The sequence below is a fragment of the Pezoporus wallicus genome, unplaced genomic scaffold (assembly GCF_028554395.1).
Source record: "Pezoporus wallicus isolate ANWC-B61680 ecotype Strahan unplaced genomic scaffold, APGP_CSIRO_Pwel_v1 scaffold_13239, whole genome shotgun sequence".
NCBI classification, from domain to species: Eukaryota; Metazoa; Chordata; class Aves; order Psittaciformes; family Psittacidae; genus Pezoporus; species Pezoporus wallicus.
The window spans coordinates 6,810,185-6,827,112 of NW_026642052.1; the positions used below are offsets into that span (position 1 = coordinate 6,810,185).

General features: G+C 42.3%; 1 protein-coding gene across 1 annotated transcript; it reads right to left on the minus strand.

The window, feature by feature from the left end:
• Nucleotides 1–210: 210 nt before the first annotated feature.
• FGFBP1 (fibroblast growth factor binding protein 1) lies at nucleotides 211–6,373 on the minus strand. The gene is made up of 3 exons (XM_057426663.1): nucleotides 6,370–6,373; nucleotides 2,606–2,654; nucleotides 211–1,296 (listed from the first exon to the last, which is right to left on the minus strand). The coding sequence occupies exon 3, from the start codon at nucleotides 1,269–1,271 to the stop codon at nucleotides 555–557; it is 717 nt and encodes a 238-aa protein (XP_057282646.1). The 5' UTR covers nucleotides 1,272–1,296; nucleotides 2,606–2,654; nucleotides 6,370–6,373; the 3' UTR covers nucleotides 211–554.
• Between the last annotated feature and the right edge of the window lie 10,555 nt (nucleotides 6,374–16,928).

Below are 16,928 nucleotides of genomic sequence, written 5' to 3' on the forward strand. Positions count from 1 at the left end.
TTTATCACAATGACAAAAACCTAACGATAATGTAGATCACTAGCAAAATGTTGCTTGCACTGCCTGAGAAAGCTGAAGGCCACAAAGCTGTGGAAGTCTTTTTAAAACTACTTTATAAGCAACACTTTGCCTGCATCCTGTGGGAGATCAATCTTTGACAAAAGCTTCTTAACACTTACAGAGAAACCAAGTTAGAGAGAGAGAATGTTTTGAAGTTTATTTTTCTTAACAATTTTTACATCAAAAATACGGTACATAACCAGGAAGTGCATAGCACTGAATTCATCACTTTGGCTAGCACAGCTCAAAGAGGGGCAAGGAGGTTACTTGTATGCTTGTGGGCAGCATGTGTAACATCTGTTGGTAACGCTTGTGTAGCAATCTATGTGCAAATAATATCCATAACATCTTCAACTATGTGTATATACAAAATCAGAAAAATATATTCATTTTTTTCTTATATATACACTATATAACATGAGAATAAAATCTGTAGTTTGCAGTAACTTATATGATACCGGGCTTCCATGGCTCAGAGCTTTATAAACACTTCCTCAGCACTTTTTGTCTTGGACCATTGTGATAAAAAAGCTACAGAGAGAAAGAAAGCCTTCTGGACAGTATTCCTCAGCCACCTTTTTCTGATCAATATAATCTATGTCTTCTACACAGTCTTCAGGGCTGTGTTCTGGCTTTTTTTCAGTCACAGAGACAGCTGGTGGAGTCTGAACAACTTCTTTTGCATGATGCATTGTGTTCCTATTTGCAGGACCTGCTGATGTTAGTAGGCTTGAGCGGGTCAGCTTGAGATGAGCACTTCGTGGGCCTTTTCTGCATACTTTAGATTTTAGGACAGTTTTGGGGTCTTGGCAGATCTGCTTCTGCTTCCTTAGGGATCGGGAGACTTGCTTCCAATAGGATTTCTGGCTTGCTGCATACTGTGCACAGCTGGAAGGGTCTCCAGAGAATTCGCACCAGAACTCACCATCACCATGCTTGCATTCCACACGCACAGTAGAAGCATTCACGTCGGTCACTGCCCAGGTGCATTCAGCATTTTCTTTGGTTTTAAACTTGCCTTTAGGAGATGATTTCCCTCCTCTTGATTTTCGCCCTTTTTCATTCTCTTGGTTAGATTCAGCTCGTTTTTTTCCACCGCCTTCTATGCCTTGTCTTCTCTTTTTTCCTTCCTTCTCTCTTTCACAGTTGGTCAGTAGCATCTGGGAGACCAGAATCAACGCACAAAGAAGTCCAAAGCTTTTGATCCTCATGGTCTCTGTGTTGCTTGTTACTGGCCTTCAAAACAAAAAAAGAAACTCCCTTAATGCTGGACTCCATTTGGCAGTTGCAGTATTTCAGACATGGTATTACACTGCTCTTTACACCCATTAAAAAGATGTTACCAGCAAAATCCTCTGTCCTTTGTTTAAATAATACCTGGTTTCTACAAGCATTACGTATTATCTTTGAGAACTGTAGATGGCTGTGGAGTAAGTCCTTCTGTCCCAGTTACTTAATTATCTATGCAATGTGGAACAAAAGGTAGTCACTCCCAGGACGTGTTACAGCCCAGTGACTAAGGTACCTTGATTAAAATCTCTTCTGCAGTCAGAGAAGGAATTTGAACCTGGGCTTTGTCAGTCATCTCAGATGGATATCTTAAGTTACAGAATACAAAGCAGTTGTGGTTTCCATGATCTCCCATTTTATAAGTGGCACATAAGTGATTTTGACTTCAACCTCTGGCTATTTTTCAAAAATATGTCACACAGAAAGGAAACCATTTGGCTCAAGTTAGGCAAAATTATATCTTAGGCATCTTGAAAATTGCTTCAATTCCCTGGTTATGCCAGCACTTCAGTTTAGTGGTAGAAAAAACAAGGTGGTAGTCTTTCCAGACACCAAAAAGCACCTGTTGATGTATTCTTTGCTGCCTTGACTGTTAAACAGAGTTACCTTTTGCTTTTGAAGCACCTGCAGTGTCTAAATCTCCCAAATTCAAGGGATATATATGCAACACCAGTTTTGAAATGCAGCTGGTTAGCAAATAATTATCAAGCTGATCCCTGTGTCTGCACAGAGCGCATTTGTTTCTGTAGGTGTTTATGAAGCAGCTTTCAGGATCAGAGCATAACATAATGGGGGGGGGGGGGGGGATGGGAGTGGAGTAAGGGGTGGGTTAAATTTGGCATTTAGTTGGTTAAATCTGTAAATGTATGTTTCAGATGTTTCCATCATAGCCATTTCTGTGGCCAAGTTTCTCTGTTAGAAAGCAGAAAATCGTGTGAAGGCATGCTAATAAGGAACCTGTTTCAGCACTCAACTATCTGCAAATACCTTTAGTTAGAAATTTAGAATCTAGGGTACATAGATAGCAGCAGATGTGAGCAGGTCCTACTCTTGCATTGCTTTTACTTGACTTGCTTCATGCCTTACACTGCACAGAGATTTTCACTCCATAAAGATCCTCTTTAGGGAACATCATGTAGTATTTACAGTTCTGTTGCTATTACAGCAATTAATACCATTAAAATAAATAATGATGTAACAGTAGCCTTCTGTTGCAAGCGGAACAGTGCAGAAGTAAGATAACTAAAAGACGTACCTTGCACAGGGCTTGGAGATATCCAAACGCAACTCCTGATACAACTGGTCTTCAAAAGACTCAAGAGCTAGTTGTAAAAGCAGCGTGGTATTTATAAAGGCAGAGGCACACCTTCAGGTCTCCAACAAGTCTATTACAACACAGTAGGATACTCCAGTGCAGCGTTCGTTTGCCTCTGACACACCTTCTTGGGAAAGTGCCAGTTCTTAGCATAAAAAAGGCAGAAAACCAGAAGAGCCCTGGTGGAGTACAAGGTATGCTTGCGTAATTTGGATGTTGCTTTGGCCAAGTCCTTCCCTCTTCATGAGCAATGATAAGAACTTTATCACATCCTGGGCTTCTCTACAAGAGCTTTTCCCAGCCACTGAGGGATGTATCTTGCAACGCCCTCAAGTTGCACCACAATGTGTTTAGCAGAGTTTGGGTAGTAGAGTTCAGTGGTTCTTTGTGAAATTAAAACAATTCCACAATGCGTTTCAAAACTACCTTTTGAACATTTTGTTACCTCCTGTCACAGCAACATATTGGAGAACATTTAAAAATCAATATAAGTATGAAGTATTCTGCATTAAGGACAGCATTCATTATGGTGAGATGGTTATGAGTGCAAAGCTCAGAAACAAATTCAAGCTACCTGAAAATTAGTGACTCTCTGGGGTCTAAGAGCTGGGATCAACTGCACAGCACTGATTGATCTATGCTCCTCCCTCTCTCTGCCAGCTTTTGCATATGGAAACAAGCATGAGATTTCATTATGGGACTATATCTAATGCATATTAACCTGAAAAAGGTGGTGACAGTGAAAGAACAAGCATTAGAGAAGTTGGGAATAGGTATCCCTTAAAGAACTGATGGAGCAGCTAGTGCCTTTGTAGTTCAATTGCTTAAGGTGGTTTTACTGGCGAAAAGTAAGTGGGACATTTGCTACATATGCTTGGGAAATACAAGATTAAAAGGTGGAATGCCAGAATCAATAAAAGTAGAAATTGGTGTAAGATACAGGCAGGTCTTCCTCTTTGACTCTTTCCCATCAGACAGAAATAGAATGTGAGACAAAGGACAAAGCTATAGGCAAGGCATTGTCTAAACTGTTAACTTTCTGTAAAAAAACCCCAGAAACCAAAAAAGGAAGAAAAAGTGTAATTATGCAGTGAGTGGGACAGGGATGTGGGGTCTGATCTGTATGCTGGGATTATCTCCTTATCTATGTGTGTTCAGCTACCTTTGATGCTTTCCAGTTGAGTTCAGCCATCAGATCTGTCTTGTGCCCCTTTAATTGGCATGACTTAGTATGAAAATATTCACAACAGTCCCCTAAGTGGGAAAGATTTGTGATTAGCACTGGCAAAGGCTAATGAACAAGGGTAAAATGATTCAAGGATCAGAAAATATTTAACTGTGTGTCAGGCCGGATGGGAATCAGAGAATGAGGACGAGGTAAGAGATAAGCAAGGGAGGGACTATCTTGCTCAGGAATCCTGAACTAACATGACATAGTATGCAGAATATCATCTGAAATATCAGCATTTAGCAGGGATCCTCAAAACTGTGCAGCTGCCCTAACCTGGCTATGTGCCCTAGTTAATCATGGCTATTACTTTGGGACAAAGTGATGGCTACACTACCTCAGATTCTGGATCTAATTCAGGTAGGGCTTTATTATGCCCTATTGCCCTGTGTAAGCGCATAAAAATAGACTTTTTTTGTGACATTAGGAGGGTAGTTCAGACATATCACAAAAGAGCCCCAGAAAACCAACACCAAACCACCAGCACACACCTACCTCTCTACTGTGGCTGAACAATATCTACAAGTAAGGAAGAGAGGACGGTTGCAATGTAGGGAAACAGGGTTACAGTGAGGAATTATGCATTCCTGTCCCAGCTCTGCCACAGACTTTTTCAGACATTCACTAGGAGATGCCAGATGTTCTTTACCTAGAAAGGCAATGTTCTTGTAGATAATGTTGCCATGATTTTTTGTTGGTGTTTACAAAATACCATTTACTGGTGAAACTAATCACAATGTATGGAAAATATTTAAGCCCTCCATCATTCATCACTTCTAAAATCACCTGTTTTGACAGTTTTGTGAAGCAAAATCGGTTTTGATGTCAGTCTTGGTTCAGGTGCTGATGCTCAGTTCAGCATTATTGGTGAGACATATCAGCCTAGCTTTCCTACTTCATAAAAATGAGGGAGGACAGGGAGAGAAAAGGCTGCACAAGAGAAGACTTGCCTTTCAGCTGCTTTGATATTCCTTCTATGAGGCCATGGCAGACTGGGCAAACATCAACTCTTCCTGTCTTTAGCATGCAGAAAACTCCATAGAGAATTCTGCAGTCAAATGGTTATTGATATGGGTGATTACATCTTTGAAATGATCCATCTTATCTCAGCTAGAATTCTTAGATTAGTTCAAAATCACAGTAAACCAGGATTTACTTATTTGGGTAAGTAAAGTATAGTCTCAGAAGAAGGAGGCTGACCTGGATACCCTGCAGGTTTTTTGCTATGTACCCAGAATATCTTTCTGGGGTTTTGTCAGTTAAACATGAACTGCTGTTTTAAGGATGTGCTTCACCTACCTGGGCACAGAGTATATATTCATACTGTACCCCAATAATTAATGCTGGGAGTTGCCTCATCAGATGATCAGAAGGTTTGTTTTCTTCATCGTGAAAAGGAAGTACACACAGTTAAAGTAGGACCTGCGTTTCATAGGTGCTTAATTAGCACTTAAGCATCACCAAATAATTGCTCCAAAACCAAAATGAACACTTCTCCTTCATACAGTAGTTATGTATGAGTGAAACTAACAGTTTAATCATCTTATTCATCATTTGTAGCCCTAGTTTGACTGATTACTTTCTTCATCTACAAATTCAGTAGTTTTTACTTGCAGTGTTATTCTTAATTTACTTGTTGGCATTATGTTGGCAATGTTTTAGTTAAAATAACCTGAAATTCATTGCTGCCCATGTGTTCTTTATCTTTACCAGATGAAGAAAAATCATGTAACACAGAGGGATGCTACACTGAAGTGCGTGTTTCATATTGATTTTTCCAATAACAGGAAGTACTTAACCTCAAAATCAGAGTTTTATGTATTTTCATTTAATTTTGGCTCTAATAGAAGTTATCATTTTTCTGCCTCAGTAACAGCTACAGACTGTACAAGCATAATCATTTCTTTGTCCTGTGGTTTTATTTGAGCAGGCTGCCTGCTTGATTTATTAGCATAGATATTCCCTATATTCAGGACATATCAAGTTGTTTTGGCAGCCAGGGGAAGCAACTAATTGCTGTCTTAGCCTGCTAAAACTTCTATAGCTTAGAGCAATGCAAGAGTCTGTCTGTCTGACCAGAAAAGTTTCAGAAACACAACCACACAAAGGATTCCTCTCTTACAGAGAGACAAAATGAGTAAGATAATAAAAAGATGTTATTGTACATTACTGCCTGCCATTACACTAGAATCTACTCAGGGTAACAGCGAGTCATGCATATCTATAAGAAGGAAGAATTTGACACATGACATGAAATCGTCAGACACATTGCTAAAACACAAGGGACTCTCTTATGGGCAGTGCTGTTTACCAAAAAATTCTTTCAGCTGTCATGGATGCCTGATCTCTCTTGAAAGCATTGCAGTAAAAAATTCCCCATATGCTTATTCAGAGGAGTAGCTGAAAAAAGTCCTTGCATTAAGGCAATTCTGGTAGATTTGCTACAGGCAAACAGAGGTAAAAAATGAGATTGAACCCTCTTCAAATTCTACTCCACCTTCTCACAAAGGTAAGATATCTTTTCCTAGTGGGAACTTTAAAAGACTGAGGCACTTGCTCTAGGGATTTTTCTGGTGTATACGCAGGGCTCTCCACTGAATTACTTCCTTTATAAGTGACAAAGATGCTAACTGATCCTGGGAACCAAGATCAGCTGAGGCTATAGTGCGGTTTGGAACATCTATAATATTGCCTAGATCAGTGGTGCAATTCTACTGCACCTTGGCGTGGTTGCAGACTGATACAGGATGAACATGAATGGAGTTGAAGACAGAGAATGGAGCTGAAGACAGAGTATGCACGGGTAAAGATGTGGTATATTAGAAAGTCAATCTTTCCTAGCTGCTGACCACATTTTTGAGGTTGTGTCTGGGCTTCTGTAAACCACACCTGATCTGAACCAATATGATCAACAGTATTTTTCCCAAGGAAGATGCAGCAATTGTCTTTCCAAATTTACTTTAAGAAATCAATTCAACTTAGACTTCTTTTCAAGTTTTTCTCCAATGTAGACATGGTCAGAATAGATGGACTTTCAAAAGTCTGGTTTTAATATCAGTGATAGCTCTGGTCTTTGCCTGTTCTCATGAAGTTTAAAGCTCTCTGTAAATAAATTAAGCTGTACTAATAAACATACATGTGCATATATACACAGATATATACAAAACAGAATAAGCATTGAATAGCTTTCTCCCTTCCATTATAGTTGGATGGATCTGCCCTAAGAAAGTATGCTGTGTGAAGTCTTACGAGTTTACCAGTGCCTGGTAATTCTGTGGGGTTTAGCACTAGTTCCAAGCACAGCAAGATGTTTCTAGCACTTGCTATGAAATAAACACTCATTTCACGTACACTTTTTAAATATAGCGGGAAAATGGAAACCTGAACCAAGAAATTGTTCCAGGAAAACTGGGAACCCGGAATGGAAAACCACAGACTTTATGGTGTAGGAGACTGTGCTGGGTCTGGCTGGGATGGAATTCATTTTTCATATCAGCCCATACAGTGTTATGGTTTACATTTGTGACTAGGACAGTGTTAATAACACACTGATGTTTTAGCTATTGCTAAACAGTATCAAGGCCTTCTCTGATCCTCAGTCTGCCCCCTCTCCAGAGAGAAGGCTGCTGGTGGGCAAGAGACTGGAAGGAGACAGAGCCAGGACAGATGACCCCAGCTGACCAAAGGGACCTATGGGATATTCCTTACCAGATGATGTTGCATGCAGCAACTGGGGGTAGACTTTCCAGAACAGCTGTTACTTGGAGACTGTCTGGGCATCAGCCTTCTTGTGAGAGGTGTAGAGGATGTCTCTGCATCACTTAGCATTTTTTTCCCCCGTCCTCACTTATGAAGCTTTCTTTATCTTGAACCACATTTCTTTCTCTCTTCTGCTCTTCTGATTCTCTCCTCCATCCCACTGAAAAGGAGGGGTGAGTGGCTGTCAGGTGCTCCATTGCTGTTTTGGGCCAGCCACCTCAGAGACTTCAATCTTGCAAATAACTAACAGAAATCTTTATTTTTGTGGATTCCAGTTGGAAAGAAACCAACAGGGAGTTCAGTCCATGGGTAGAACTTCCCCTTTGCTAAAAATACTGATGGCCAAGCTACAGGAACAGTGCCTTGCTCCATGCCTCTAAGCCACAACAGTTTTCACAGCATGGACAAGAAGGCACAGTCACAGTTGTGACACCTCATTTGTTGATTTAGATTACTGTCTTTAGAAGAAACTATTCCAGCTGCATGGAAAAGGTAATCTTGGGCTAACACAAGCTATTCCTCTCCAAGACGTGTCAGCCATCATGGGCTGACCTATGCACTGACATGATTAGCCATAATGTCTATCCTCCATCATTTTATGGGTTATCCTTGAAACATAGTATAAGCATCATTTAAATGCACTTGGGCTGTAAGGCTCAAGAGCTCATATATGGAAGAGGCTCTGAAGAGTCCTGCTGAAAACTCAACAAGTCAGAAGAATGACTATATAGGTGTGCATTTCACAGCTATGCTGTGAACTGGCAGCTCTCAGCATTTTCACATCTGACATAGGTCTCTGAAGGCACAGAGAAAGGACAAAGAAAATGGACAAATCTTATCTACCATTTTCATTTTACCGAGATCAGCGTGTTTGGATATAGAGTGAATAGAAGACATTAACAAAGAAGAAAGGTTTTTTGGCCTTTCCAGGTTCTAGTGCAACTTGTTATGGTTACCAAAAGCTGAAAGGACACGCATCCTTCAGCATTTATGATAGACTTGGGGTTTGACTAGTTAAGCAAGAGAAGATCTGCTGTCTCTGATTACATTGTTTTTTCAAAGCTTGGTGTTTTTCTTGGATCATTTCTAACTCTACAGCTCCTCCATGTGGAGATTGGTAACAAATAAGAAATCAGTGATCCTAAACACCAGGTATTAATACTCTCCTTACTTTTTAATGGGTTTGCAGAGGACTAGCAGTATTCTAATTGTTTAGTACATTCTTTAGAGGCATTCAACCCTGTTTAGCCAGAAACCCCATTTTCTGTAACGAGATGAAAAGTAATGCAGTAGTTCTGTAGATCATGATGCTACTGCTAATGCTATGGTGTTGCAATTCCAGTTCTGGTTTAAGTCATCATTTTTCCTCTGTTACCACATAAATTACACAAGCTAGCTTTTTACTCGTGTTTAATTCCATTTGTTCCTGTGTGCCTGTATAAGAATCTCACACCTATGTCCTACTTCATGCTATTGGGGAATTTGGGGATTTTCTCCAGTACTTTGGAAAGAGGACCTAAACCCTGGTTAACTAACCTGCTGGTTGCGAACAGAGCTGAAGGCTGTACTGAGTAAAGAACAGCCTTCCCATACCCCTTCCCACACTGTCTGTCCACAGCCTCTGGAAACCGAGTCCTAGATTATTCAATATCTCGTATTATCTGTGTACTGATGATCACACAGTCCATAGGACTTCATTAAACAATAATAAGAACTAGGCTTGGGGCAAACTGTTGTTGTTCAGTAGTGTTGCATTAAGAGCATAGTCAGTCGCCAGTCACTATCAATAAGAACTGCCATGATTCTGGATTCATGGATAGTGCAGTTTATTGAAGCAACAGAAGCACAGATTCGAATTGCTGTTGACACATTCACTAACTGCGTTAGTGCTAAAATCCAAAGCTTGCCAACGACTGAGCTCATCTAGATGAAGAAAGCAATTGGTCATTCATTAAAATTAGTTCCCACCTAGTCAGAGGCACAAATTTTGCCAGAGGCATCCCTGCTTTGCGGAGGAGAGAGGAGCGAGCCCATCCACTTGTCTGCAGAGTGGGGCAGTATTCTCATCCACTCCCATGGAGGAGTTCAAATGCCTAATTTATACTTCTGAGAGAAGCGAAGATAAGGCTGCAGTCGAATTACCTATTGGTGCCACCACAAATGGGGAGGTAAGGAGAGGTAAGGGGAAGGGGGGCAGCCACTGCCTCACTTGGTGTATTTATTATCTGTAAATGAGAGCTAAGAAGAGTTTCAATTACCTTTGGTCAGGCTGCTCCTGGGCTGTGGGACTTGTGAATAGAACCATGAAACATTCACATCACTCCCTCTTCCACCCCACTGAGCAGCCCATCATCCCCATGAGGGGTTTGCAACTAACACACCTCATTAATCCCTTCACCACGTATCTCAGGACCTCAGGTCTCATTCCTACAAGCAGCACTCACCTTAATCAAGGACATTTGTGTGTCTCAAGCTCTGCCAGTGAGGAGGGGCACAAGGAGCCAAGAGAGAGCAGAAACAGGACGCCTGACCCGAACTAGCTGAAGGCATATCCACAGCATATCGGGCCCAGTATATAAACCAGGGGGAGTTACCCAGAAGGGACAGGCTGGTCATCTGTCAGCAGGTGGTGAGCAATTGTATTATGCATCACTGCTGTTCATTGTTGCGTTTTTTTCTTACCCCCTTTTAGTTTTATATATATCTGTTATTTCCCTTTTTAGGAGTAGTAGAATTATACTAAAATCTAATTATTAAACTGTTCTTATCTCAACCTGTGAGTTTTACATTCTTCTGATTCTTCTCCCCATCCTACCCAGGGGGGGAAAAGGGGGTGAGCAGCTGTCCAAGGAGCTGGCAAAAGGAGCCTGGAGCAGCTTCGTGTGAAGTTCACTTTGGGCTTGGACTTGAGGTTCAAGCTTTAATCCAAAAGAACCATTTTCTGGACCACAGCTTCACTTCTGCCTGGCTTGTGAGGGACAGCAGCACAGCAGCCACAGGCTCCATCGTTGTCTTGGCTGCATCCTTGCATATCTCATGATGGAGATGGTCTGAACTGCCAGGGATGCGACCCGGAGGTTGTTGTCTCTTAGCAAAAGCCGTAGGGCTGCCACAGAAGGGAAGAGAACAGAGCTGCAGAGAGCCCAGGCGAGGGGGGACGGGTGTTCTGCGGGTACGGCAGGCGCCGAGACAGATTCCTCAGCTCTGCTCCTGTCCTGCTGGAGAGAGCACAAGGGCACAGGGATGGTACAGACCCACCCCGGTTGCCCGGACTGGTCTCTTCTCCCAGCACCCCACAGCCCCATTGCTCCGTAGGCCATTTCTATCTCCCAGCCAGGGGCTCTGTGGGGCTGAGGTTCAGAGACAGCCACAGGAAAAGTGGGGTTTGAAGGTCCTGCAGGGGCTGTCTGAGAGCCCCCCATGGATGCTCAAGGTCAAAGGGTGGGGCATGTGAGGGGTAGACTTTGTTCCCATGTGTGTACTCATCCAGTAGAGTTACAAAAATGTGTCAAATTATTGGTTTTGTTAAATACACACCTAGCACTGTTTAACAGAGCAGCTTCTGTCAAAACACCTGTGTCAGGGGTCCCCTCCACTCTTTCCTTACCTTTTTAAGGTGGATCATGACAGTCTATGTCAGAGAGATGCAAGAAAGTTACCTTTATATTTCTTTCGTAAACATCCTGAAATCATAAAATCATAGAATCGTTAGGGTTGGAAAGGACCTTAAGATCACTGAGTTCCAACCCTCATGCCATGGGCAGGGTCACCTCACACTAAACCATGTCACCCAAGGTTCTGTCCAACCCGGTCTTGAACACTGCCAGGGATGGAGCATTCACAGCTTCCCCGGGCAACCCATTCCAGTGCCTCACCACCCTTACAGTAAAGAACTTCCTCCTTATATCCAGTCTAAACTTCCCCTGTTTAAGTTTTAACCCATTACCCCTTGTCCTATCACTACAGTCCCTAATGAAGAGTCCCTCCCCAGCATCCCTATAGGCCCCCTTCAGATACTGAAAGGCTGCTATGAGGTCTGCTATGAGGAAATGTACAAATAGAAGGCAATATGGAAACAAAATGTCTTGTAATATTAAACAACTACAACTGAGAAGCTAACTTCTAGCTGAGCACAATATTGCTGTTGTATTCAGTTTTCCTTTCCAGCTTTACAGGCTGACAAGTGTGATGCACTTACACAAAGCTGTTGTAGAAAGCACACTAGCAATTACATTGTTATATGTCTTTTTAAATAGCAAGGATTATTTTGGATTACATTAACTTCCAGATTAACACAAGAGAAAACAAAGACATGATGATGATGTGCAAATTAATTACCCAGGGGTTCCCTTCTCAGGTGGATTTCTTCCTCTTTCTTACACATTTGCAAAGTGCTTTTCTTTTCACAGATGCTGAAGGCAGTTTTGTACACCACTTTCTAGTGCTTGACAATTTCCTTTGCTCATGCAAATATTGCTGAGTCTGCAAAGGAGTCCTATACTGCTCTTTGCTACTGGAGTTCAGCAAACACGTGGATGTTTAAAAAGGGGCATGATATACCCAATAGAATAATTTGTCTGGTGGTAAGGATTTAAGGTACTATTTAATTTTGGATACTGGGCTCCTTCCAAGTAATAAACGCTTCTAACACAATCCTCCCCCCAAGAACAGGAAGATTAATAGTGAGGAAGAAAAAACAAGTTTGCCTGTTCCACCAGATCCCTGTGATATATTTATTGGATTTCATTTGAAGTATGTTCCTGCTGAAGGACACTGCTGCTGCTGCTGTGAAGTATTTAGTGTTCAAGAAAAAGTTTTATAGTTCCCTAAGCTGAAGGAAAAATGTTTCTGATTTCTTTCAGTTGTTAACTCACCCTGAGCCAAGAAGATGTCCAGATGCCATGTGATCAGTATGAAGCAAAACCAAAGGTTATTGAATTGATTCCAACTGCACAAAAGACTTCAGGCCCCAAAAGGCAAGGGGAAGCAGATGGCTACAGGTGATGTTCCTTGTTGATGCTACTCCATGGCTCTTACCTCTTCTGGTCTGGTATCCTGTGAAAAACATCTCCTGCCATCCCGGTGCAGCCTACCTTCATGGCGGACAAAATACAGATTTCTATGGACAGATTTTAACAACAGCTCTTGGAACATCTTCCTGATAAAATGAAGTGGAGCAGGACAGGTTATGCGGATAGCAGTGCTCGAGGCAGGTGTTGGGGAAAGATGGAGATCTTGTCTGATGAACCATGTCTCCAGAGCCTGCTCCGGCATCCACCCCTGGGCAAACCCACCATCCCATGGCCTGAGTCCATCAGCATGACTTGAAAGACATTGGTGTCCATCCCACTCTGGCTGCAACCCCTGGCAGGGTCCTGCCAGCTACACCTCCCTGAGCACTGCTGCTCCCAGCTGGACTGGGACCCAGAATGCCGGCATTCTGCAGAGCAGTCAAAATGCCTGTATCTATCTGCAAACCACCCTCCTCAGCACTGCCCAGAGCCCCAGCCCAACCCCAGCATTGCTACATGGCCCCATCACACAGGAGCATGCACTGGGGCCACAGGCATCTCACTCAGGAGATGACCCTCACAGGGGCCATGCGACTTTTTCCCCATGGAAAAAACAGGCACTGCTCAAAAACTTGACCTCCAGCTTCTATGATGCTCATCTGAGGCATCAAAGACCTTGGTGGACTCAAGCAATACCTCTGGCACACAGACATGGAAACTCTTCTCCATGCTTCCTCCTGTCACCTTCCCTCACAGACCAGGTCTTCCACATTATTGCAAGGGCACTAGATAACCTTCCCCACCCGCACACATGAATTTGTGGATTCTCATGTTAAAATCATAGAATAGTTAGGGTTGGAAAGGACCTTAAGATCATCAAGTTCCAACCACCCTGCCATGGGCAGGGACACCTCACACTAAACCATGTCACCCCAGGTTCTGTCCACCCTGGACTTGAACACTGCCAGGGATGGAGCATTCACAACTTCCCTGGGCGACCCATTCCAATGCCTCACCATCGTTACAGTAAAGAACTTCCTCCTTATATCCAGTCTAAACTTCCCCTGTTTTTTAACCCGTTACCCCTTGTCCTACCACTACAATCCCTAATGACGAGTCCCTCTTTGATACACTTGTAGGTCCCCTTCAGATACTGGAAGGCTGCTATGAGGTCTTCACACAGCTTCTTTTCTCCAGGCTGAACAGCCCCAACTTTTTTGCCCTGACATCATATAGGAGGTGCTCCAGCCTCCTTATCATCCTCCTGGCCTCCTCTGGACTTGCTCCAACAGCTCCGTGTCCTTAGGTTAAAGTGTTAAGACAGGATCATCTTAGTGCCTTGGTGACAGCACCCATACAGCCTGTGCCTGCCTTGAAGGGGGTTGAGAGGGAAGAATGGTGGGCAGCACTCCTGCCTGTCTGCTGATAAGGATTTAGGCAGAGGAAGTGGTGAGGCCCCTCTGGCATAGTTTGAGCCAAATTCTGCTCACCATTTCCTTCGGTGGGAAGTCTCTGTCCCTCTTAAGCTCCTAGGCAAGTTCTTCATTTTATTCCTGCCGCATTTGTGGGGAGGGCCCCCTCACACACCACATTACGCTGGTAAGACAAATACAGGGGCAACCTATTTCACCATTTGCACATTAATTTTTATGGATGGCGGCAGTAGCGACAGAGCCATGCAATTTTCTACATCTGCAGCCAGCAGACCTGAAAGCACACCTCTGTTTCCCCTCATGACTATGAGCATTGTAAGGCTGGAGGCAGCTGCATACCACGGGATGGATGCCTATAGTGAGCTGCTGGTTATGCAAACAGCTTTTGAGGGAGGTGAGGAGGGGAAAGTGGACTTCTACTCTGCATCAGGCATCAGCTTTGTTTTTCTTGCTCTATTCATACTGTATTATAGCTACTTTGGAAATTCAGCACCTGGCCTCCTGCCTAATGTTTATGCAGTTAACTTTGTATACAAGATGTGAAAGTAAAATAAACACATTCTCAGTACATTTAATACGAAGTGTCCATGAGATAACACTGATGTCCTGTCATCATACTAACTGCATCTCTTCCACTTTGCTTTCTTATTCCTGTTTTTGTATATATATCACATATTGTAATTCTAATATGATCTGTGAAGTCTCACGAGATCAATTCTCTTGTTTGAGAGCTAAAAGAAACCTCCTGTGCTGCATCTGACTCCTTTCAAGAGAAGAAAGCAGAGACTGGGAAAAGTAACAGCAAGAGAAACAGAAAAAAGAAAACAGCAGTCATAAAGTTCCTGAAAAAGAAGGAATGGCAATGGGCAACTTTGGGAAATTTTAGCTTTTCCTTTGTCTCTTATTTTTGTGGAAGATCTCTGTCCCTATAATCCAATCCATCTATCAACTACAACACCTACTAAAATTAAGAATGCAAAACCTAAGACTGCAAACTATGCAAAAATAACCAGATAACACACCTGAACAATTCTCTCAGAAAACACCAGAGTGCACTACTGCATAGTTAAGATGATTTACGGGCAGACTAAATGTTATTGACATGTGCATTTGGTCTACTTCACATACTGCAAAGGGTGATTTTCTTAGTTTTGGGTATTTGATTTTAAGGCAAAGAGACCTGATGCTCAGTGTTCCTTCACACCTGAACTTCTTGTTGTTTTTCTCTGCTGTCAAAACCAGGCTAAATGAAAATAGGTACAGTGGTACTGAACATGAAGTTATCCAAGATGATGCACTCAACTTAATGATGAGATCTGCCATCAGAAGATTCTTAAGAAAATTGTCTCTCATTTTTGATAGATCATCCAAGAGCATTTTTCATACTGTAAGGAGACATGGCAGCTAAGAGAGATGTTCATTATTAAATAACCAGAACTTTTGGTTATACAAAATTAACCATAGAATTATACAAATTAAACATAGAAGAACCTTTCTTCTATGTTTCCATTGTAAACTATATAATCATTCAGGCCAGAAGGCATCTTGTGAGGTTTGTAGTCCAACCTTCTGTTTAAAGCAGGGTCACAGTGAATTCAGACTATGCTGCTTAAACTATGTCTAGTTGGTCCCGAAAAACTCCACAGACGGAGATTTCAGAGCCACTCTGGAGAGCCCATTCATGTATTTATCCTCCTCACAATGAATGTTTTTTCTCACACCAAATCAGAACCCCACCTGTATCAAGTTGCAACCATGATTTCTTTTTCTCCTATCACAAAAGGCAGTGAAGAGGCTATAGAGATTTATTCTCTATAGCCTCCTCATACATATTAGGGGTTAGCTATAAGGTCCCCCCTAAAGCCTTCTCCAGGCTGAACAAGAGCCATTCCCTTGGCCTTTCCTCACAGGAGTGTGCTCCAGTCCTGACTGTTCTGGTGGCTTTCCACTTACACTCACTCCAGTCTTTCCTGGATCTTAACTATGCGTGTTACACACACATCCTTTTATGCACAGGTTCTCCAAATGCATAATCCTACTTTTCTTTGAGGCTTACCTTGTCAAAGTGGTCAATATTCATGATGCCTCTGTGGGAACCTAAACGTGAGGCTCTTGAAGGAGGTGGACTACCTCACATTGCACCAAATTAGCAGCAGAAGCAGCAGGCCTGGGTATTGGGGCTCCCTGGTTGCAGGAATCCAGACAAATGTTTTTGCCTGCTGTTCCTGTCAAATAAATAAAGACAAATTCTACCTCCAACTTGAGCAGATTTCCTGAGGTGCTTACGTATATGAGGACTAACAGGTTAAACTAAAATGAATGGAACAGCAGGTTTCATTCATGCATGAGGTACTTGAAGGTTGCATTAGACTCACCACAAACACCTCTCAATTCATCCTTTCATTAATGAACAGCACTTTCATACCTAGGTTACTTGAAATGTTGTAACTGTATGTTTCTAGTGCTAAACACAATTAAATAGTAATGTAGCTGATACAGTCACAGCACTGTTACAACTAAGGTGGGGGACTTCCCATACCATCCAGATTTTAAGCATTTTTAAAGCAAGATCATTAAACTGATTTGCTGAGGGTGCATAGTATTGCCCAATGAAATGCAGTCCAAGTCATGCATCATTATGGTACCAAAACCTTAATCTATCTGAAAAATTTAGTGCTTACATTTTGGCCACTGAATGTTCTACAAAAAGTATTTAATGAAAGAGGGGCCTTTGGTGCAAGTCTGTTCGATTTCTGGTTTCAGCAGTGAAGCTTCAGGTGGTCATTTCAGACTACAGAGTGCCAAGTGCAGAGCCCTGTGCAGCAGAGCTC